This window comes from Cherax quadricarinatus, chromosome 13 (assembly GCF_038502225.1).
Source record: "Cherax quadricarinatus isolate ZL_2023a chromosome 13, ASM3850222v1, whole genome shotgun sequence".
In the NCBI taxonomy this organism is placed as follows: Eukaryota; Metazoa; Arthropoda; class Malacostraca; order Decapoda; family Parastacidae; genus Cherax; species Cherax quadricarinatus.
This window is the reverse complement of record NC_091304.1, coordinates 42787701-42812908: the sequence shown is the minus strand read 5'-3', so window position 1 is coordinate 42812908 and position 25208 is coordinate 42787701. Positions and strand designations below refer to the sequence as shown.

The 25208-nt window shown below is 41.8% G+C and overlaps 1 protein-coding gene across 2 annotated transcripts in view; it reads right to left on the bottom strand.

The window, feature by feature from the left end:
* Window positions 1-25208, bottom strand: part of LOC128688550 (RING finger protein 145) — a 76180-nt gene that overhangs the window by 24243 nt on the left and 26729 nt on the right. Inside the window, exons 2-3 of one of the 2 annotated variants that reach the window (XM_070084683.1) lie at window positions 16742-16912; window positions 2569-2744 (exon numbers count right to left, since the gene is read on the bottom strand). In XM_070084683.1, coding sequence (XP_069940784.1) covers window positions 2569-2744; window positions 16742-16912 — 347 coding nt within the window. The remainder of the gene's footprint in view (window positions 1-2568; window positions 2745-16741; window positions 16913-25208) is intronic. The other variant, XM_053776403.2, reaches the window with a different exon arrangement.

Here is a 25208-nt window from a genome sequence, read left to right as displayed (position 1 = left end):
GATACATCTCAGCCACAGTTGCCTCCTTCCACTGGTGTAGACGTGATTTTGGTGGAAGTAATGTGTTTGCCATGGTGTACTTGTAGTATGTGTTGCTTTCCATGACAATACTTTCCACCAGTAGTTCTTCAAAGACTAACTAGAAACATTCCAGTTCAGTGGCATTGTTCCCAAGTGTACAAGATGGCCGTATTCCACTTTGGCTGTCATCAAACTGGTGGGCATTTGGAACAAAATTGACAGCTTCCTGCCAATTCCAGGTGCGGTCTGCTGGTGGGTACTGGACAATGACAGGTGGTTGTGGAGGTTGTGGTTGTGGAGGCTGGTGTGGTGGGTGGGTGGGGAATGGTGGCCTTTGTTGTAGATCACCTGAGGCAGCGGCGTGGGTGGCAGCATGGCCCACTGCTGGTGCCTCACCGCCAGCACCACTACCACCACGCACATTTTCCATCCCAATTGCAACAGTATCATCGTCATTTTCACTGTCTGTTCCTGTTGTACAGCCACGGGATGTACTCCGAGATGCACTCCTTCCTCTTGGAATAGCATATGGCACACTACCAGAGCGCATATATCGTCGTATATACTGACGCTTCACTGGAGAATATTGCACTTCACTATCACTACTGGAACTAGTTTGAAGAGCTTGTAGTTCATATTCACTATCACTATCATCACCCATGCTCTCATCCGAGTCTGGGATTTGGGAAAATAGAAGTTTCCTCTTGGATTCTGGTACAACTGAACGTGAACAAGACGGCCCAGCACCAGAGGTGGAAGGCTGAGGGTCGTCTGGGTTTTCCTCACTATTACCGATATTATGGTTATTAGTTTAGGTTAAAACCTCACCAAAACCTTGAAACTCATCTTCACTGGCACTTCCATCTGTATTAGAACTGTCACTGGGGAACAAAAGTGTCCCAATTCGCCGAGGAGTGAGGAGCTTCTTACCGCGAGGCATGGTGGACATTGTTTACTAAGATGGCGTTCCCACAATGCACCACTGGTCCCAGATTTTTTTTCTACCGCCCACACAGACCCATTCTCTCACATGTAGGCCTACCAGCCTTTTCCCGCGAGATTTGACGGCGCTAGAATTTGTGCGTACTAGTACGTCAAAAACCCCTGCGCGTAAGACGTACTAGTATGTCCGAAACCCTCAAAGGGTTAAAGCAAGAGGCTTACTACTTCTCTTTTTATTACAGCTAACCTTGGACTCCATCGTCAATGAGAGCCAACTAGTTAACGAAAGAGTAAACAAGAGAGAGAACGAGATACAGAGTTGAGACAACGTAAGAACACAAACTGAACAGGTAGTGGGCGATCACTTAGTCAGGCGAAATAAATGCATATTAATATGTGTCTACTTTTAGTTCATTCACGTCCATTTGTAAGAGTTTGTAAAACATTTACCTCAATATTTTTTTATTTTAAGTGAGGAAAAGCTGTGTAGCATTTTTTCAGTGCATATCAATTATTTTCTATGGGGTCATGTTAGTCACAGATTTACTATCTTAACTTTAAATGTGGCAACATGTTACAAAACTAAATGCACTCTGACTATTATCAAACATCTGGTATGCATGCATGCATGAGTTGCCAAGACAGGGTTTGTTTTTAAATTCATATGATACATAAAGTCGCCATGTGCCACTGTCATATAGCCACAACACAACTGCTCAGGTCTGGTCTGGGACTGGTGACCCTCTGAGACTGACTCCAGCAGGTGTGCAAAGCAGACAGACAGATTATGCTGGGATTCTTAACAGATTAAAGTCAACCTAAACTTATACTTGGTGTAAATATAAGGAAATATAACAAATTTCAATAAAGTTTTCTCTGTTTTCTTATAATGTAATAAAGTTCTTTAGATTACAAGAGAACTCAACTTTTAAATATAGACACTCCTTGCTTAACAACCTACCTATTTAACAACCACGTGGACTTTTGACCAATCGGTATTGTACACTGTACGAGAACTTTGGTTGTGGAAACTTGCTAACATGCTTAATTTAGATGCTGAAGTGGAAGATATTGAAGAATTAGTAGAATGTGTCAAGGGAGAGCTAACTAACGAAGATTTAATAGAGTTGGAAGCGAAGGACTTGGAAGAGGAAGAAGAGGAAAGATTGGAAGAAGTACAAAAGAAGTTCACTGTAAAGAGGTTAGTTGGTGTGTTCTGGAAAGTGAATGCAGCTATATTAGAGCTAAAGGATATGGACCCAAATGTTGATTGTTTCACATAAGTGGAATGGCAACTGGATGAACTTTTACAATGTTATCATGAAATTTATAAAAAGAAAATTACAAACCAGACCACACTAACAGGATTCTTCTTGAAAGCTACACTCCAGACCCCTACAAGTCCATCCACTTCCTCACTGTCATCTCCCTTACCCAGGCCTTCTAAAGCTCCTGATAACCCTACTGATAAATCCAATGATGACTCTCCTCATTTATCATCCAATTTTCTTGAAGCCCTATTCGTAGGAACGGAACTCAGTCATTAAGTAAGGAGTGCCTGTATCTACATAATCAAGAAAGAAAAATTATGAATTAACAAGATACCTGGAAGCTGACAGTACCATAGTCTGGCCACTGATTCACGAGGAGCTTTTCACCTTCAATATAATAATTGGAGAAAGTATCTGCAGCAGCCAGGACAGCAATAGTGAGGTAATGCATATAAAGGCTTACTAGCAGCTCCAAAGGTAGCAGCAAGACTAGCACACCTTGGATCACAGCTGTGGGGAAAAAAAAAAAACATTTACATACTGCTGTGAAATTTATGATTTTCTAACATTACCGATAGATTATTTTTACAGATTTTGTTTGGGGTGCTGTGACCTCTTTGCCTACCACTTGTTGGTGCAAAAGATCTGCAATCCTTACCATAATGCAGACATTAGAACCAGGAGTTATCTTTATCCTCTTCCAATAACAGGGCTCACTTGACCTCCCATGGGAAACCAAGACCAAGTAAAATATAGGTGTAAAGTAAAAGGACACAAGTGTGTGGAAAGAGGGAAGAGGAATGTAAGAACAACTAAGTACAGAACTGCATGTGATGCATAGGCTAAAGAATGGTGTTTTGATTGGTTAAGGTAGTGAAAAAAAAAAATGAAAAGCCAGAAACATAAGCAGGGACAGTGTGAAAATTATACAGTCAGGAACACGAGAAAAATGGAAGAAACAAGCTTGTCCATGAAAAAATACATACAGTGGTCCCTCGTTGTTCGTAATTAATCCGTTCCTGGAGCCATTACTATAAACGAAATTTACGATTTACGAATCAATTTTCCCCATAAGAAATAATGTAAATACAATTAATCCATTCCTGACACCCAGAAGTATTAAAACAAAAATTTTTTTAACATGAAATATACATGTAGTACATAGACAATACAATGGGAAACGATGAATGAAACATTAACAGCATAACACTTACCTTTATTGGAGATTCTTCTTAGTGTATGGGAGACTGGAGGAGGAGAGAGAGTGGATTGTTTATAGTTTGGAAGGGGAATCCCCTTCCATCAACACCTCAGGTACCATTTGCTTTTCTGGGGTTGTTTCTCTTCTCTTTGTTTCTTAATGCCACTAGGACCACCTTGAGGGTCAATGGAGTCCTGTCTCGCAAAATAACTGTGGAGAGAGCTCTGTTTCTGGCGTCTCTTTAACACTTCCCTAAAATGGCCCAAGACTTTGTCACTGTACATGTTGCCAACCTGGCTTGCAACAACCTTGTTAGGGTGATGTTTCTCCATAAAGCTTTCCATCTTACCCCACATAGTAAAAATCTCTTTAATTTCTGAAGAAGGCACCTTCTTCCGTCTCTCTTCCTCCTCCTCTGCAGCAAGATTCTGAGCTGCGATGTGTTGCTCTTCCTGCTGAAGCTCTTGCAGCTCCTCAGTGGTGAGCTCTTCATTGTGGTCTTCCACCAATTCTTCCACATCCTCCAAACTCACATCCAACCCCATGGAACTCCCCAGTGCCACAATTGATTTTACAACAGACATAGGCTCATTAGGGTTAGTCCCAAATTCTTCAAAATCCCTCTTGTCGACACAATCTGGCCACAATTTTCTCCAGGCAGAGTTCAAAGTGCTGGTAGTCACTCCCTCCCAAGCCATACCTATAAGGGTTATGCAGTGGAGGATGCTGAAGTGTTCTCTCCAAAATTCCCTTAGGGTCAAGCGAGTGTCTGTGGTCACAGTCAAGCACCTGTGAAACATTGCTTTTGTGTAGAGTTTTGCAATAACCTGCTGGTCCATGGGTTGGAGGAGAGGAGTGGTATTCGGGGGCAAGAGCTTTACTGTGATGAACCCAAACTCCTCGAAAATTAGGTCATCCAAGTTTGGAGGATGAGCAGGTGCATTGTCCATTACTAGCACGCACTTGAGATCCAATTTCTTTTCCAGGAGATACTCCTTCACACTAGAGCCAAACACTTCATTGAACCACTCGACGAAAATTTCCCTCGTGACCCGTGCCTTACTATTAGATTTCCAAAACACACACAATTTACTCTTCATAACATTGTTTTTCCTGAACACTGGGATTTTCAGAATGGTACACTAGTAATGGCTTCACTTTGAAATCCCCACTAGCATTAGCACAGAACATTAGCGTCAGCCTGTCTTTCATAGGCTTGTGTCCTGGCATTGCCTTTTCCTCTTGTGTAATGAAGGTCCTCTTTGGCATTTTCTTCCAAAAGAGGCCTGTTTCATCACAATTGAACACTTGTTCAGGTTTCAGTCCTTCAGCCTCAATGTACTCCTGGAATTCATGCACCTATTTTTCAGCCGCCTTGTGGTCCTAACTGGCAGCCTCACCATGCCTTACCACACTGTGTATGCCAGTACGGTTCTTAAATCTCTCAAACCAGCCTTTGCTGGCCTTAAATTCACTCATTTCACCACTATTTGCAGGCAATTTCTTTACCAAATCTTCATGCAACTGCCTAGCCTTTTCACAAATAAACGAAGTCATAAGAGTATCTCCTGCTAATTGTTTCTCATTTATCCACACCAATAATAACTTCTCAACCTCTTCCAGTACTGGTGATCTCATTTTTGTCAGCATAGTTACTCCCTTTGCAACAACAGCATCCTTTATTTCATTTTTCTTGGCCACTATGGAACATAAGGTTGTGTAGGGTTTCTTATACATCCTGGACAGTTCGGCCACACTTGTACCACTTTCATATTGTTCAATGATGGTTTTCTTAAATTCAATCGTATTTCTCACCTTTACCACAGGCTTGGCACTAGGAGCTTTCTTTGGAGCCATGGTAGCTTATTTAGTACTTGCAAGCACTAAAATAAATGGAATATTATGAAATATTTCGCTGGAGCACGTGAGGGGACCTTCGCTCACTGGTAAACAATGCCAGACTGGCTGCCGCCCTGGCTCACGCCGTGGGTAAGCGTCTCGGATGAACTACGACTCGCGAGTCAACCTATGAAAAGCGAGTCCATGTTTATACGAAAATACCCCTATGATTGGTGAATTTTACGATTGCCGGGAACTACGAAAAGCGGGGGACCACTGTAATGTAATTAGTGACTTGTGGTGTAGCTCAAGGTACCTGGATGCAATATTAACCCCTTGACTGTCGAAACCCCAAATCCTGAGGTGTCTCCTGGTGTCGAAAAAAAACAAAAAATCTTATGAAATGATAGAGAATCTTTTCCCCATTGTAATGACACCAAAAGTACGAAATTTGATGGAAAACTGATGGAATTAAGCTCTTGCGAAGTTAGCGACCTCGGCGATATTTACGAATCAGCGATTTCACCCACTTTGAGCCCTATTTTCAGCTAATTCCATTGTTCCAGTGGACCAAACTCATAGCTATTTCTTTAGAACTCCATTTTTTCTATCGACTGAGTACAAGAAACTACACATTTACCAATTTCAACTACCCAATAACATGGTCAGAAATCTGCAATTTGGCCAATTTCACAAAAATAAAAATGTGACAATTTCAAAATAGGGTCCAGAATGAACAATGCAGACATTCCTGGCTCTAAAATAACATTTTCTTTGTTCATCAGTCACATCTCCAGGCCCCTCTGATATTACTCTTGCTTTCTATTTTGAATTTTTATTCAAACAAAAAATAGAAGATTTACTGTTATGCAGACTACTGCAATATTGTAATAATTGTATAAATAATGTCAACTCATTCATGACTGCATATTAGAATGGCTATTTGGACATTTATTGGACAATGACATCATTTGTTTACTCTTGAACATCGGCAAAAATCAAACATTTCCCATACTTTGAGCTCCATTTCAAGGTTCTTTTCATAGTAAAACCAATCAAAATCACCTCTATTTCTATAATATGTTTTCCATTCTATCAAATGAGACCAAGAAAACGAGAATACAACCTTAAATACTATACGAAAATAGACCACAAAGTCGGCATTTTAATTAAAAAAAACGATCAGAGTTTTTTTTTCTCATTATGCACTGTGTGCTGTAGGATTTTTTTGATATAGTGCACACTGACCACACAGACCCATTCTCTCACATGTGGGCCTACCAGCTTTCTCCTGCTCGATTTGAAGCCGCTAGAATTTATGAGTATACATATATACGTACGTCAAACACTGTGGCTCGTAAGACGTATATATACGACCAAAACAGTCAAAGGGTTAAAAGTTTGCAAGGACAAAAGGTGCTTAGTCAATGCATATGTACAAGTCAGCCATCACTAATCCGGTATCATCAGGCCTGGTCTCAGACCGGGCCGCGGGGGCGTTGACCCCCGGAACTCTCTCCAGGTAAACTCCAGGTAAACTCCAGGTACCTGTAGGGTGCTGGATTAGCAACTTTGCCGGATTACCCAATTTACGCCCTATTTTTGGCCCATTCCATTGTACCAGTCTACCAAACTCATAGCTATTTCACCAGTATTCCTTCTGTAGTACTGCTTAAATTCAGCAAGGTTTATACAAGCGTTGCATTGAACCATCGCTTCAGTGCAACTCTTGCAAGGGTTCTTGCAAGATCTGTTCTTGTTTCTGGTTTGTTATACAAAATGGCTAGTTGGTTTGTGAGTTAAAACCCATCGACTACACAATGGTCTTAAGTTCTCTACACACATGCTGCTATGTATGATAATCTATGTAACTATTTGTGAATACCTTAATAAACTTACTTATTTACTTCTATTCTGTCAATTGAGTACAAGAAACTGCCCATTCACCTGTTTCAACTACCCAATAAAGCAGTCAGAAATTGGCAATTCGGCCAATTCCACACAAATTTCAAAAGATGCCACTTTCAAAATAGAGTCCAGAATAAACAATGCAGACATTATTGGCACTAAAATAACGTTGTCTCTGTTCATTAGTCACGTCTCCAGGCCCCTCTTGCTTTCCATTTTGAATTTTTATTCACACAAAAAACAGAAGATTTACTGTTATGCAGACTACTGCATTATTGTAATAATTGTATAAATAATGTTAACCCATTCATGACTGCATATTAGACTGGCCAGTGAGACGTGTATTGGATGATGACGTCATTTGTTTACTCGAACATTGGCAAAAATCGAACATTTCCGCTACTTTGAGCTCAATTTCAAGGTATTTTTCATTATAAAACCAATCACAATCATATTTATTTCTGTAATATATCTTCCATTCTATCAAATGAGACCAAAAAATGAGAATACAACCATAAAAACCATACAAAAATATACCACTAAGGAGCAGCTAATGACTGACAAGCGAACTCCGTTATTTATCATTTGATTTCTTTAATTCTTTTATGTTAACCCTTAAACTGTCCAAACGTAGCTCTACGTTGACGTGCGTAGTGCTCCGAATGTAGATCTACATCTGGTTTTACATGTTTTCAAATGGAGAAAATCAAGATCGGAGCGCTACTCACGTCAACGTAGATCTACGTTTGGACAGTTTTGGGGTTAAGAAGCATCTTTCCATCATACAGTGCCCAAGTTTCAATAAGATAGCCCAACAAACAACTGAGAAAAAATATTTACCAAAAATCATACAGTGGACCCCCCGATTAAGATGTCACGAGAATAAGTAATGTTTTAGTGTGTCATTGTTTACCAGCCAGTGAGGACGATCCCATGCATTCACATGATACATTTTGCATTATTCCATTCTTTTTAGTGCTTTTAACTGCTAAATAAGCCACCATGGGCCCAAAGAAATCTTCTAGTGCCAGCCAGCCCTTTGGTAAAGGGCTAAGAGAAAAGGGAGAATGTGCCTTTTTCAGTGATTCAGCAATATGTACGATACTAAAGCAGCAGGAGTCTATATAGGCTATAGTGCCAGCCAGCAATAAAATGTAGCATTAACTTTAGCAAGTAAGTTAAGTGATTAATCAATAGAAAAAGGACAGCATGAAATTGACTCCTCCATTGTTGTTGGAGGTATATAGAGCTACTGACTAACACTGCTGCCTCTGCTGCCTTCATCACCACTATGTAAAGCTTATCTTTCAGTGGCCCTTATACACCCAACAACAAGCATGACATTCTTAATGCCATATTTTATTCATTCTAGAGTATATATCATGTTTCTATGCTATAAATACATATTGTTTATGTCATATTAGATGAATTGTGCTAGATAAGCCATAAAGTGGAACAGAATTCTTCCTCCGTAAGCCATGCATGCTGTAAGAGGTGACTAAAATGCTGGGGGCAAGGGGCTAATAACCCTTTTTGTATAAATTACTAAATTTAAAAAGAGAAACTTTCGTTTTTCTTTTTGGGCCACCCTGCCTTGGTGAGATACAGCCGGTTGGTTGGGGGGGGGGGAAAGCTGTAGAGCTGATATTAGTGTCACACTGAAGGACTATCTTGTCCTGTCTCCCAACACAATTCCTAACATAAGCCAGAAACAGACCTCTTTGGAACACTTTTTTGAGCAACAGGGGTCCAGTGACTCAAGCTGGTCCTAGTGGCATTAAAAAACGAAGGAGAGAAGTAACCCAGGATAAGGACTTGGTACCTGAAATCTTTATGGAAGGGGATTCCCCTTCCCAACATTTGTAAACTCTTCCATCCTCTCCCCTCCTCCCATCTTCCATACATCACCATGTCTTCAATAAAGGTAAGTGTGATGTTACTATTGTTGTATTCTTCATGTATCATTGTTTTCTGTGTAGGTAAATGTATATTTCATGAAGAAAACATTTTTTTAATACTTTTGGGTGTCTGAAACGGATTAAATGGATTTCCATTATTTCTTATGGGGAAAATTAATTTGGAATAAGACAGATTCGGGATAAGTCTCTCTCTGGAACAGATTAATTTCATAATCCGGGGGTCCACTATATATGGCAAGCCCAAGCCAGGTACTGCAAATAAGCCACTTTGACTTTTTTGAGTTATCCTAGGTTCTCTACACACAAGCTGCTATGTTTGATAATCTATGTAGAGAAAATAGCTTTTTTGTTCCAGTTTTATGGTGCGTTATGAGTGTATATCACAGTCCTGTGCTACACTCTGTTTTCTCTAATACAAGCCCCCAGGAGGATGGTACTTTTATCCCATATCCTCTTCATACTTCCATCGAACCGCTCAGTATTATTCCAAATACAGTGGATCCTCTACTTGTGAGTTTAATCCGTTTCACGACCTTGCTTGCAACTGGATTTGCTCGTTTGCAGAGTCAATTTTCCTCATTTAACCCTTTGACCGTTTCGGTCATATATATATATGTCTTACAAGCCACTGTGCTTGACGTATATATACTCAAATTCTAGCGGCTTCAAACCAAGCAGGAGAAAGCTGGTAGGCCCACATGTGAGAGAATGGGTCTGTGTGGTCAGTGTGCACCATATAAAAAAAATCCTGCAGCACGCAGTGCCTAATGAGAAGAAAAAAAAACTCCAACCGCTTTTCTTAATTAAAATGCTGACTTTGTGGTCCATTTTTGAATACTATTGTGAACGATATTATTTGGTCTCTTGCAGAGCGGGGTTCAATGATAAAGGTCTTCGGAGGCTTCTTACTTTATTTGCAATGTCATGGGGTACACAGGCAGTGTGTTAAGTGCCCATGGCCCGAGAGGCCCATGTCCAGCGAGGGAGAGAGGAGTAGGACCTGTCGTCTGAGTCTAGGCCGCTGAGTGAGTGACAACAAGTGGGACCAGCGTCCCACTGACCTGGCAGGCCTAGAGAAGGCAGCACCCGAGTGCTGCAAAATATGAACTAAGCTGACAGACAGCATAGGCTGCCTGTGCAGACAATACAGGCTGTCTACATTTGCTTGGCCACCTACCTCGTGTCATCCCGACGCGACAATACTAGTGGTAAAAACAATTCGGTCTCTCTCTCATAGGAACAGGGCACAGAACACACAATAAAAATATTTATATACATATGGACATGGAAAAAAAAAACTTCCTACAGGGAGGGAAGAAAAAACAAGTGGGGTGTACTAAACAACATGGTCAAAGGCAGCGAGCGTCGATGTGCATCACTGCACGCCTTCCTGCGTCTGGACAGATACTGCAACACAGGAGACATCGCTGCAGCTGAGCTGTGACGTAACAGGGTACGGTCTCCTCTAGAACGGTGAAGCAGTCATCGTAGGAGTCACTGCAGGTTTCATTTAACCTGGGGTACGACATGCTGGTACCCTCGAGCAAGGCGTCGTCAAAACTCGGCAACTGGGCAGGACTTCTGGCAAGCGACTCAGGAGGACACTTCTCGACTGTACTGTCGCTGGGGCTGTCACTGCCGGTGAGTGTGGAGCAAGTCGTGGAGCGAGTCGTGGCAGAGACGACTGGGTGAAACATCAGGGAGTCGTAACATCATACACCATACTGCAGTGAGTGAGCTAGCAGTCAAAGTGACATCATCTTTGTGCAGGAACTCACTGAAGCTGTGACAGGAGGCTGACACAGCACCTGACGACAGGGCATAAACTGCGGCTTGACGAGTGTCATTCTCTCGACATTTGGAGCTATAGCAGAGGTTAGTCTAAGCGTCCCCAGACTTGTTTCTCTACATATAGCTGCACTCTGAAGGTCTGGAGGTGAAGTGAAACAAATCTCGATGGGAATCGTAGCAGGTACGATTCTGCAGAACATCTATGAGTGACGAGCATAAGAGCTTTCTGTACAAGGGGCTCATACGCTCAGGGCTGACTAATATCAGCTGTCAAATGCGCTGGTCACACCGGGTGACAACAGTGGTGCTACTCTGGGGTCTGGGCTCAAGACCACACTGGACACATGGAAAACTTTACGCACACACCCACAGTACGTGCGGTACAACATGGCTTAAACTAGCAAATGATGATTTTCTGTGCACAAAATTGACACTAAGCCATACACTAACATTTGAGAACACTGAGAGGAATTAATTAACACGATATATATATTCTCTCAATCTTCTCGACAATACTGACATAATTACTGAAACACTCGATGTGACATCATGTGATGTCAGGCGTGACGTCAGCAGCACTGTGACGTCAGCAGACATCTCGAGGTGACGTCAGGCAGACATCGTGACGTCATGAAGTTGGGCAGCAGCAGACCACAGCATGTGGCCTGGGACGTCTGGCTCGGTAACTCTCGTGGCTTGTAGATCCGTGTGGCGTCGTCCACACCTCACGTGGTATCGGGATCCACATGGCATCATGATCTACGTGGCATGCTGATCCACGTGGTATGGCAATCCACGTAGCTTCGAGTGGCCTCGGGCACTCGGATACACAGCTATGGCAATGAATTCACACGGAAAACAGCAGAAAACACAGCAGAAGGAGCGAGTAGGGTGAGTGGTGGTAGACGGGTGAGTGAGAGTAGGGCGAGCATGAGCGAGGCGAGGAAACGGCCACTTCCACTCTCCCACCCACAACACAGGGACACACTCACACTGGACGATGAAATTGCCACAAAACTCACCTCTGGCTTGCTTAAATAGCTGTGCTGAGCTGAACAACAATGGCAGAACATACAAGTGACACTGAACACGTGACTTGAGAAACAGCATGGGACGCTGTAGCGTGGGGTCACAATTCTTGAAGAAATTCGGCAAATTTTGGCTAGATCCTGCTTGTACTGTGTCTGGTTGCTGAGACGTGCAGACACGACATAAGGATAACTCGTTGAGAGACGGATGCTTGTTGTGTGGGGTGATGAAGTGAACACCAACTTCATTCCTTCTTCCTTCCTCTCTCCGGGCAAACACACTTGCTGTGACCACCGCTTCCCACCAATGTGAACGAATTTATTGGTGTGATGCATTGGCATCGAGTCAATTATAGGGCTGCGGAGGGTTCTTACTTTATTTGCAATGTCGTGGGGTACACAGGCAGTGTGTTAAGTGCACATGGTCAGAGAGGGCCATGCCCAGCGAGGGAGAGAGGAGTAGGACCTGTCGTCTGAGTCTAGGCCGCTGAGTGAGTGAGAACGAGTGGGACCAGCATCCCACTGACCTGGGCAGGCCTAGAGAGGGCAGCACCTGAGTGCCGTGAAATATGAACTAAGCTAGCAGACAGCATAGGCTGTCTGTGCAGACAGTACAGGCGGTCTACAGTATTTATGGTTGTATTCTCGTTTTCTTGGTCTCATTTGATAGAATGGAAAAATATTATAGAAATAATGGTGATTTTGATTGGTTTTACTATGAAAAGAACCTTGAAATGGAGCTCAAAGTAGGGGAAATGTTTGATTTTTGCCGATGTTCAAAAGTAAACAAATGAGGTCTTTTTCCAATAAATGTCCAAGTAGCCATTCTAATATGCAGTCATGAATGGGATGACATTATTTATACAATTATTACAATCTTGCAGTAGTCTGCATAACAGTAAATCTTCTATTTTTTGTTTGAATAAAAATTCAAAACAGAAAGCAAGAGTAATATCAGAGGGGCCTGGACACATGACTGATGAACAGAGAAAATTTTATTTTATTTTAGAGCCAGGAAAGTCTGTATTGGTAATTCTGGAACCTATTTTGAAATCACATTTTTTTATTTTCGTGAAATTGGCTAAATTGCAAATTTCTGACCACATTATTGGGTAGTTGAAATCGGTAAATAGGCAGTTTCTTGTGCTCACTCGATAGAACAAATGGAGTTCTAAAGAAATAGCTATGAGTTTGGTCGACTGGAACAATGGAATTAGCCGAAAATAGGGCTCAAATTGGGCGAAATCACCAATTTGTAAATATCGCCGAGGTCGCTAACTTCGTGAGAGCGTAATTCCATAAGTTTTCCATCAAATCTCGTACTTTTGGTGTCATTACCATCGGGAAAAGATTCTCTATAAGAATTTTTTTTTTTTTTTAAATTTTCGACACCAGGAGACACCTCAGGATTTGGGGTTGTGACAGTCAAAGGGTTAAAGAAACAAATCGCAGCATACTGTCTGGAACAACAGTAAGTTGGTTAAGAGAGCAATCAAGAAGCACAGTCTTCATCTTACAGTTCCCTCTGTTGCCCGAGACATTTGCAAAGAACAGAATCAATCTGTCGTCAGAAGCAGATTTGGCATGATCCAAGAGGAATAAGAGGACAGTCCTTCCAACATTAGACTTGACCTGGTGTATATCCCTCCTTGAAGTTGGTCTTAAATTGAGGAAGATAATCCTACCCTGCCTGGTGACCTGCAAATGCAGGGACCTCCTGCATTTTTATTGTTGCAAAGAAATTAAGTTAAAATATAAGACAAAATGTATCTGATTTTGCTATCAAGCAAGATAATATGGTGACATGAAGGCAATACATCAAATTTAACCCTTAAACTGTCCAAACTTACATCTACGTTTACTCACCCAGCGCTCCGAATATTTTGAGAAAAAAAACAAAAAATTATTTTTGTTTTAAATGAAGAGGGCATTATTCTACATGTTATAAGACAAAAAAAAATTAGGATCAGTACTTACCGAGATACGTGTAAGCCCACAAAGTTAGCTCTGAATGCTCACCTGATGGCAGCATCGAGTCCTGCCACTTTTATTTTAATTTATATAATTTTTATGTTCTCCATGGGGAAGTGGAACAGAATTCTTCCTCCGTAAGCCATGCGTGTTGTAAGAGGCGACTAAAATGCCAGGAGCAAGGAGCTAGTAACCCCTTCTCTCGTATAAATTACTAAATTTAAAAAGAGAAACTTTCCTTTTTCTTTTTGGGCCACCCTGCCTTGGTGGGATATGGCTGGTTTGTTGAAAAAAAAAAAATATGTTCTGATAATTACAATTTATAGCAGTTCTTGTGATTTCATAGCCAATCTCTGTTCTGACACTAATATTAGGTACTGAAACAGTTCTCAAATTGTCACAAACACTCCGACAGGTGAACATTTTCACCTGCCTTGGTCATTTACTATTGTCTAGAAATACAGTGGACCCCCGGTTAACGATATTTTTTCATTCCATAAGTATGATCAGGTGCCAGTACTGACCGAATTTGTTCCCATAAGAAATATTGAGAAGTAGATTAGTCCATTTCAGACCCCCAAACATACACGTACAAACGCACTTACATAAATACACTTACATAATTGGTCGCATTGAGAGGTGATCGTTATGCGGGGGTCCACTGTATATACAAAGTACTTATAGGCCTCGGCATTGTTTTAGACATGCTGGAGTATACATGAACTCCTTGAAGCATGGTGTAAAGACAAGTGTCACTAAACTCCTGACACTGCAGCAGTGGAGTGACATTTGAATGTGCACTGCTCCAGGGAACCCCGGCTTTATTTGTTTTCACTGTTACACAAACATGTATGTTTGTCTGTCTATCTAGCTCTGCTTATGTCTTTCTGTGTGTGTGTGTGTGTGTGTGTGTGTGTGTGTGTGTGTGTGTGTGTGTGTGTGTGTGTGTGTGTGTGTGTGTGTGTGTGTGTGTGTGTGTGTGTGTGTGTGTGTGTGTGTGTGTGTGCGCGCGCACGCACACGTGTGTCTGCGTGTATGTTTGTATGTCTGTCTCTGTCTTTCCGTCTGCTTGTCTCTGTCTCAGAGAGCGGCTCATAAACCAACAGGTATTACACACAAAGTCGTCATGTCTGATTCCTGATCAAGTGAAAATGCATATTACTTGCCAGTCATGCTTATTATGCCTTATATCTACAAGCAATGTATAGCACTGCCTGGAATTTTTGGGTTATCGTAGGTAATTTACACTATGTATAATAACTGTATTTGTGTGTTCCTGTGAGAGACAGAGACAGATACAGACAGAGACAACCAAAGTCAGTCAGCCAGCTGGCCAGCCAAATATGCATTACACGTTCTAGAATCATTTCTCTTTACTTAGGGCATAGGACATTCTGGAAGGATGAAACTACCAGTGGTATGAAAAATGTAAGGATGTTGCACAAATGTTGTACATGGGTTATTATCGAGGTTTTTGATATTTCCTCAACCACTTGTGGCCACATCCATCTCAAAGCCACTAAACTTGGGGTCAACATCACTTTCTTCTTAAAAGTGGAGTGTTAATACGACATGACATCAGTGAATCCCTGGTGTTTGCCATGCTATTTGCTCTAACTGGCACTCAACTGAAGTGGTACTCCCACAAGGTACTAAGTGGTCCCATATTTTTTTAATACTGCACACACCGAGTGTTAAAACCCATTCTATACTGACCAAGCATCTCAGGCCCATTGTGCCAAATTTGGAGGCAGGAAAAATAAAACATTGATTTACATTTGGAGTGTTAGCAGCACTAACGAAGATCTACGTTTGGACAGTTTAAATTATTATGCCAAAGTTCTAGCGGCTTCAAATCTAGCGGGAGAAAGTCGGTAAACCTACATGCGAGAGAATGGGTCTGCATGGTCAGTGTGCAAAGTATAAAAAAATCCTGCAGCATGCAGTGATTGAGAAAAAAAAATCCGACCGTGCTTTTAGTGTAAAACACCGACTTTGTGGTGTATTTTCATATGGTATTTATGGTTGTATTCTCATTTTCTTTGTCTCATTTGATGGAATGGAAGATATATTACATAAATAGAGATGATTTTGATTGGTTTCATGATGAAAAGTACCTTGAAATTGAGCTCAAATTAGTGAATATGTTCAATTTTTGCCAATGTTCAAGAGTAAACAAATGACATCACCATCCAATACGTGTCCAACTGGCCAGTCTAATACGCAGTCACGGATGGGTTGACATTATTCATACAATTATTACAATAATGCAGTAGTCTGCATAACAGTAAATCTTCTGTTTTTATGAATAAAAATTCAAAATTGAAAGCAAGAGTAATACAAGAAGGGCCTGGAGATGAACACAGAAAATGTTATTTTAGTGCCAGGAATGTCTTCATTGTTTATTCTAGACCCTATTTTGAAAGTGGCATCTTGTGAAATTTGTGTGAAATTGGCCAAATTACCAATTTCTGACCACTTTACTAGGTAGTTGAAGTCAGTAAATGGGCAGTTTCTTGTACTCAATCGATAGTACAAACGGAGTTCTAGCAAAATGGCTACGAGTTTGGTTGACTGGAGCAATGGAATTGGTCGAAAAGTGGGCGAAATGGCCAATGCGTTTATATCGCCAAGACCTCTAACTTTGCGAGAGCATAATTCCACAAGTTTTACACCAAATTTCATACTTTTGGTTTCATTACCACCAGGAAAAGATTCTCTATCATTTCATAAGAATTTTTTTTTTTTTTAAATTCAACACCAAGAGCAAGTTTGTGAGCAAGGGTCTCGACAGTGAAAGGGTTAACCCCACTAAAAAAGAAATATACAAGATACATGAACAAAACTCACCGAATATTGCAAAGCCTGATGATACGACATCTGCCCATGCCAAGGACCGAGGAATACAGTTGCGGACATCATTTTGATACCAGTAATCGAGAATGAAATAGCCAGGGACTCTCAAGATTACAGTTGCTATAGCTTCAAACTGTTCACCTTTTAGCTTCCATCCTCCCAACCCTGTAAAAAAAGTGGTATTGCATTAATTTTAAAACCAGCAAAAAGAGCTTTGAAATTTAACTGGCATGGTAGACAATCTAATGCACCATATCTGAAGTTCACAGACCAACCATGATAACTTTTTAAACTGGTCTGTTTTTAATACACGTCATCTCACCTATGGTTTGTATTCTAAAGCCACAAGAAATCTGCAGGGAATAAAAGCCAAACCATCCTGCTTGAACTGTCCTGGCAAGATATTTTTATGTACCAAATGTTGGAAAACTACCATTCATTTTTTTTCAGCAACAGCATGAAGTTATGTAGTACCATAGCCAGCCACCTAAGTTATAACTCTCACGGCACTTCTTCACAGGATTTAAAATTTGATTGACAATTCAAGTGCCTATTACATTTTGTTCACTTCATAAACCTTCAGCGATTCACAGCCATCTATTGCTGGTCTTGTATTAATGTACTATATACAAAACCAGCAATAGATGGCTGTTTTTGTATATAGTTAGGTTCTAGGCTACCGCCAGGTTAGGTTCTAGGCTACCGCCAGGTTAGGTTCTAGGCTACCGCCAGAAAGCGGACATTGCCGGAAAGCAGAACGCCATTTTTTCCACTTATAAATGCATATAAATAACAGATAAGTTTACACTAGCACATATTAAGTTAGCAATAGAACTAGGCATTAAAAACAATAAAAAGTAAAATACATACATAGTACACTCATTACAGCCTCTCCCCACTACTGACAGAGTTCCGTTCCTAAGACCATGTCGGTAAACGAATTCATCACTAATCTAGGAATCACCCCTTACTGACACTTCAAGAGTGTCGCCACCCAAAATTAAAACATTCAGTTTTATGTTTGTATTTGCCCTTCAGGTGCATAGCGCGTAACATTTTCTGTAATTCAAATTCAAATATTTATTTCCTAGTCAAGCTTACAATGTGTGATTTACACGTTATAAAATTTTAATTACAAAAGACACTATCATACCTAGGCACTTCGGGCAGACTAATATACTATCATACCTAGGCACTTCGGGCAGACTAATATTAATTCTTACTGTAATGATATAAGTTATAATTGAGCAGTACATTTGAACATATTATTAGATATATAATTAGATACATACCCATTTAGGTACAGTGGACTCTTGGTTATTGGCCGTTCTACTTATCGGCCAATTCGGTCATCGGCCGTTATTTCAGTTATCAGCTGTATGAGACACGTCAACCTGACACCACCAGCCACTCGCACATCAGTCTGGCTTTGTCTCTGGGCAAGTGAGGAAGTTTCTGCTCATTCATCCAAACATTTCGATATACGTAATTCATTGCTTTTCGTGATTATCGATTAAGTGCAACTGCAAAAAACCTAACCATGACCCCAAAGAAAGTTCCTAGTAAAGTTCCTTTGGTAAATAAAGCGAGAAACACGATGGAATTTAAGAAAGAAGGTGTTGAAAAGTACGAGAGTGGTGTTCGAGTACTAGAATTTGCCAGGATGTATAGGCAAAACAAATCAACAATCACTTCTATCCTGGCAAAGAAAGTAGAAATCAAGGAAGTTAATTTCGTGAAAGGAGTAAATGTGTTATCAAAAGTCACCGATAATGGAAGATATGAAGAAGCTATTGTTGTTGTGGATCACCGAAAAACAATTAGCGTGAGATACTGTTGTGGAGTAGATTATTTGTGAGAAGGCAAGGCAGTTGCATGTGGATCTTGTAAAGAAAATGCCTGGAACAAGTGCTGCTATTAGTGAATTTAAGGCCAGCAAAGACTAGTTTGAGAGATTTGACCCTTTCAGGGTCCGTCCCGTAGATCTACGGCTTTACGTTCAGGGTCCAAACCGTAGATCTACGCCATGAGCTCAGCTCACTCTGATAAACTGTGAGTGGTACATTTGGGCCTAGATATGAGAGAATACATCTATGTGGTATGTGTGCACCACATAAAACAGATCCTGCAGCACACTGTGTACAATGAGAGAAAAAAAATGAAATCATGATTTTTCGATTAAAACAGCAACTTTGCAGTGTTTTTTCGTATGTTTTTTATAGTTGTATTTGCGATTTCTTGGTCTCATTTGATAGAATGGAAGACATATTACAGAAATAGAGATGATTTTGATTGGTTTTAGCACTGGAAATGGCTTGAAACTGAGCTCAAAGTAGCAGAAATGTTAAATTTTTGCCGATATTCAAGAGTAAACAAACAACCTCACACGTCTAATACACACCAGCTGGTGGGTCTAATATACATTCACAAATATGGTGATGATATTTATACAATTATTACAGTATTGCATAACAGTAAATCTTCTATTTTTTGGTGTGAATAAAAATTCATTATGTGAATAAAAAATCAAAATGGAATTTATTTGTAAAGCCTCAAAACATAACTAATGAACAGAGGAAATGTTAGTTTAGTGCCAGGAATGCCTACATTGTTCATTCTGGACCCTATTTTGAAATTGGAATATTTTGAACTTTGTGTTAAATTGGCCAAATTAACAATTTCCGATCACTATTTTGTAGTTGAAACAGTTGACTTGGCGATTTCTTGTGCTCAATCGATAGAATAGAAGTAATACTAGTGAAATAGCTAAGAATTTGGTTGATTGGAATAATGTAATTGGCCTAAAATGGGAGTCAAAGTCGGCAAAATCGCCGATTCGTAAATATCGCTGACACATCAAAATTCGCGAGAGCATAATTTCGTCAATTTTCCACCAAATTTCGTACTTTTTGTTTTATTACCTTCAGAAAAAGATTCTCTACGATTTCATAAGAAAAAATAACAAATTTTTTTTTTGAAAATTCTTGGACACTGGTGCGTGACTCCAGATTTGGGCCTTGGACCCTGAAAGGGTTAAAAAGCGTAGTGGCATACAGTGTGGCAAGGTATAGGGAGGCTGCAAGTTCTGACAAATGTCTAGCTGAGAAATCTGTGCAAGAATTCAAGGGGTACATATAGGCTCAAGGATTCCTCCCCTAACAAATGTTCAATTGTGATGAAACAGGCTTCTTTTGGAAGTAAATGCCAAAGAGGACCTACATCACGCAGGAGAAAAAGACACTGCCAGGACACAAGCCTACGAAAGACAGGCTTACTATTTTGTTCTGTGGTAATGCTAGTGGGGATTTCAAAGTGAAGCCTTTACTTGTGTATCACTCTGAAAATCCCAGCGTGTTCAAGAAAAACAATGTTGTCAAGAATAGATTGTGTGTGGGTCACAAGGCACATTTTCAAAGAGTGGGTCAATGATGTGTTTGGCCCATGTGAAAAAAAAAAAAAACAGGAAAATAAATTGCCACTCAAGTGCCTCCTGGTACTGGACAATGCTCCTGCTCATCCTCCAGACCTGGAAGACCAATTGTTTAGGGACTTGCATTTTATAACAGTGAAGTTCTTGCCTTCTAACACCACTCCTCTCATCCAGCCAATGGACCAGCAGGTCATTTCTAACTTCAAAAAAACTACACCAGTGTTTCAAAGGTGCTTTCAAATGACCTCAGACACTGACTTGACCCTAAGAGAGTTCTGGAGGAATCGCTTCAATATACTGCATTGCATAAGCCTTATAGGCAAGGCTTAGCAGGGAGTGACTTCCAGGACTTTGAACTCTGCTTGGAGAAAATTGTGGCGAGATTGTGTCCAAGAGAGGGATTTTGAAGAGTTTGAGGCTGACCCTGAGAGCCCTCTGCCTGTTGTAGAATATACAGTGGACCCCCGCATAACGATATTAATCAGTTCATGAGAGCTCATTGTTATGCGAAATTATCGTTATGCGAATGAATTTTCCCCATAAGAAATAATGGAAATCAAATTAATCCGTGCAAGACACCCAAAAGTATGAAAAAAAAAATTTTACCACATGAAATATACATTTTCCTACACACAAAGAGAAGGATACATGCACAATAGTAGAGTAGTACATGCACAGTATATATTGTGCATGTACTACTCTACTAAATGAAGAATAAATGACACTAACCTTTATTGAAGATGCAGCAATGACTGATGAGACACTGTGTCCTGGGAGTGCCTTTTCCTCCTGAGTACTGTAGGTCCTGTTTGGCATTTTCTTCCAGAACAGCCTTATCACACTGTGTATGCCACTACAATTCTTAAATCTCTCAAACCAACCTTTGCTGGCTTTAAATTCACCAATATGAGCACTAGTTCCAGGTGTTTTTCCCTGTTCACCTGGGTGTTAGTCGACTGGTGTGGGCTGCATCCTGGGAGACAAGATTAAGGACCCCAATGGAAATAAGTTACAGTCTTCGATGACACTGACTTTTTTGGGTTATCCTGGGTGGCTAACCCTCTGGGGTTAATTGTTTCTTGGTATTCTCAATAAGCCACACCAACAACGGTGCTACAGCAGCAGCGGCAGCAGCAGCAGCAGCAGCAGCAGCTGACAGTGCTACAGCAGCAGCAGACGATGCTACAGCAGCAGCAGACGGTACTACAGCAGCAGCAGCAGCAGCTGACGGTGGTACAGCAGCAGCAGCAGCAGCTGATGGTGGTACAGCAACAGCAGCAGCAGCTGATGGTGGTACAGCAACAGCAGCAGCTGACAGTGCTACAGCAGCAGCAGCAGCAGCTGACAGTGCTACAGCAGCAGCAGCAGCAGCTGACAGTGCTACAGCAGCAGCAGCAGCAGCTGACAGTGCTACAGCAGCAGCAGACGGTGGTACAGCAGCAGCAGCTGACGGTGGTACAGCAGCAGCAGCAGCAGACGGTGGTACAGCAGCAGCAGCAGCTGACGGTGGTACAGCAGCAGCAGCAGCAGTTGACGGTGGTACAGCAGCAGCAGCAGCAGCTGACAGTGCTACAGCAGCAACAGCAGCAGCTGACAGTGCTACAGCAGCAGCAGACGATGCTACAGCAGCAGCAGACGGTACTACAGCAGCAGCAGCAGCTGACGGTGGTGCAGCAGCAGCAGCAGCTGATGGTGGTACAGCAGCAGCAGCAGCAGCTGATGGTGGTACAGCAGCAGCAGCTGACAGTGGTACAGCAGCAACAGCAGCAGCTGACAGTGCTACAGCAGCAACAGCAGCAGCTGACAGTGCTACAGCAGCAGCAGACGATGCTACAGCAGCAGCAGACGGTGCTACAGCAGCAGCAGACGATGCTACAGCAGCAGAAGACAATGCTACAGCAGCAGCAGACGGTACTACAGCAGCAGCTGACGGTGGTACAGCAGCAGCAGCAGCCGACGATGCTACAGCAGCAGCAGACGGTACTACAGCAGCAGCAGCAGCAGCTGACGGTGGTACAGCAGCAGCAGCAGCTGACAGTGCTACAGCAGCAGCAGACAATGCTACAGCAGCAGCAGACGATGCTACAGCAGCAGCAGACGATGCTACAGCAGCAGCAGACGGTACTACAGCAGCAGCAGCTGACAGTGCTACAGCAGCAGCAGCTGACGGTGGTACAGCAGCAGCAGCAGCTGACAGTGCTACAGCAGCAGCATCAGCAGTTGACCATGGTACCACAGTATTTCGATAATATTTCTCACCCTTTTTACCACAGGGTTGGCACTAGAAGCTTTCTTGGGGCCCATGGTCACTTATTTTGCAGATAAAATCACCAAAAACGCTGTAATAATACGAAATGTTCCGATTGTATGCTTGGATGTTACCGCGGAGGCTGGCTTGTAAACAATGCCACCGGCGGAACATGTGAGGCTGGCTCAGGCTGCACATTAGACGCGTCTCGGACGAATAGTGTTGAGCGGGTTTTTTAGCGGTATGCAAGGCAAAATTTTAGTGATAAAATGTATCAGTATGCGGATTTAACGTTATGTGATGCCAACGGTATGCGGGGGTCCACTGTATTGTGTCATATGGGAAGTCCATGGGGTTGGAGGTTAGAGGCGAGGATGTGGAAGAGGGAGGGAAGGCGGCACCTTCTTCAGAGATTAAGGAGATTTGCACAATGTGGAGTAGGGTGCAAGGTTTTGTGGAAAAATATCACCCTGATCAAGCTGAAACAAGCCATATCTGCAACATGTTCAGTGACAAAACCTTGTCCCACTTCAGGGAAATCTTAAAGAGACGCCAGAAACAGACCTCTCTGGACAGATTTTTTTGTGCGATAGAAGGCCAGTGACTTAAGCTGGTCTAAGTGGCATTAACCCTTTCAGGGTTGGTGCCGTACTAGTACACACTAATTTTAGTGCCTTCAAATCTAGCGAGAGAAAGCTGGTAGGCAGTTGAGAAATGGCATTACCAGCTAAGTTTAAAGAGTTTGTGCTTAACTTAGAAAGACAGCTCATCGCCTGCACAGCCGCCCCTGCAGATGAGGTCTTGAGAAGCTGTGGAAGTCATCTCTCAACGGGCTGTAAATGAGTTATAATTTGTAAGATTATAAATTACCCCTAGGGGTGTTATGTCAGCATATTTCATTCACTGATGGCTGACAAACTTACTTGTGTGGACTCAAAAGTCCGCACCTAACTGCCGACTATAGGTTGATTACAAACTCCTTGCGACTCAAGAACTGCGCAGTCCCCCGTACTACAAGAAATTCGTAACCTACCTTGCTCTTGTAGCGTGAGCTATGGTGTTCTTCACACCTTCAACAGATATCGGTGACTTGATAGAAGCTGAAGTGTCCTTGGATGTCCACGTCTTCCATAGTCTAGGAATACGCACACTGGTACACTGTTCCACAAGATTTGTCTTTATTGTTCACAATCTTATCACTAAAGAAGCTGATCACACTTCTCTTAAGTGTTTATTGTGTTTTATGAGACACTTTATTCACACTAACGCACAGATCGTTCTTTGCTGGTTATCCTGGTGTCAGTGTCACTCTCAGTAGAGTCAAAAGTAATCTGAAGACGCCACAGCGCCCCACGCCGTCACTGCCCCCAGCCACTTCCTCGATGAAGCAAAGCAGAATGTTTGTTTCTTGCTGTCTTAAGCATAGACAACAATGTACACTATCTTTACCATGGTAATAAAGTGGGTACAGGATTTTCCTTCATTGTCTTGCTAAGGTAAGAGATGAACTGTCTTTTATTAAGCTACACTCTGCAACACTGGACTGCAAGGAGTGGCAAGCCATGTCACATATTGGTACTGCATCTGGGGTCAATTACTCGCTGTAGCAGTAAACAAGATATTTAACCCTTCTGAGAGGGCTGGGCCCCTCAGGGCTGAAAGGGGCTAAAGGGGGCTGAAGGGGGCTGATACCCCCCTCCTGGAGAAAATTTCTCCACACTGGGGGGCGGCGGAGGTTCGCTGCAGGTGAACTATTCATCACTTAACATTAATTTAATTTTCTCACTCGCCACCACTGCTCCTTGTCTTTTCTGAACAGCTTTAGTCTGTGTGGTTTCTGGAGAATCACTAATTTTGTTTTCAACACTGTGTAATTCTTACGGCACTAGTTTATTTATTGTCCGCTTATTCACTACACCTTTGCTTAAAACATCAACTGTCCTGATGATTCCATTTGCATCAGGATATATGGTCACAATTTTTCCAAGTGGCCATTGGGACCTCGGACCATCATTGTCAATAAACACTATGTCACCAGATCTTAAGGACTTTTGATTTTCAGGAACACCAGCTCCATAGAAGTGTTCTCTCCATGAGGTGAGATAGTTTTCTCGCCAAATTGTCTCCCAACGTTCAATCACTTTATTAAGGTGTTTGAATTTACGTCTGAGTTGCTCAGGTTCGAAATAAGTAGGATCCTCTATGATTTCTTTATCATTCATGGGAGGAACAGGTTCGAGCCTTCTGCCATGGAGTAAATGAGATGGACTTAACACTTCTAAATTGTCCAGATCATCGGTAACATAAGTTAGAGGTCTGTTGTTGACTCGATTTTCTATTTCAGTCACAACTGTACGGAATTCTTCTAACGATGAAGAGTCTTCCTTAACCCTTTGAGGGTCGACAGGCCCTCTCCGAAACTCGTTCTCAGGGTCGGCCAAATTTAAAAAAAAAAAAAATTCTCTTATGAAAAGATAGAGAATCTTTTCCCGATCATAAAGACACCAAAAGTTTGAAATTTGATAGAAAACTTACGGAATTATGCTCTCGCAAAGTTAGCAGTCTCAGCGATGTTTACGCATCGGCGATTTTGCCCACTTTGAGCCCCATTTTCGGCCAATTTCACTGTGCTAGTCTACAAAAAACATGAATATTTCGCTAGAACTCCATTTTTTCTATCGAATGGGTGCAAGAAACCACCCATTTATGAAATTCAACTATCCAGTACAGTGGTCAGAATTTAGCAATTTTGCCAATTTCACACAAATTTCAAAAGATGCCAA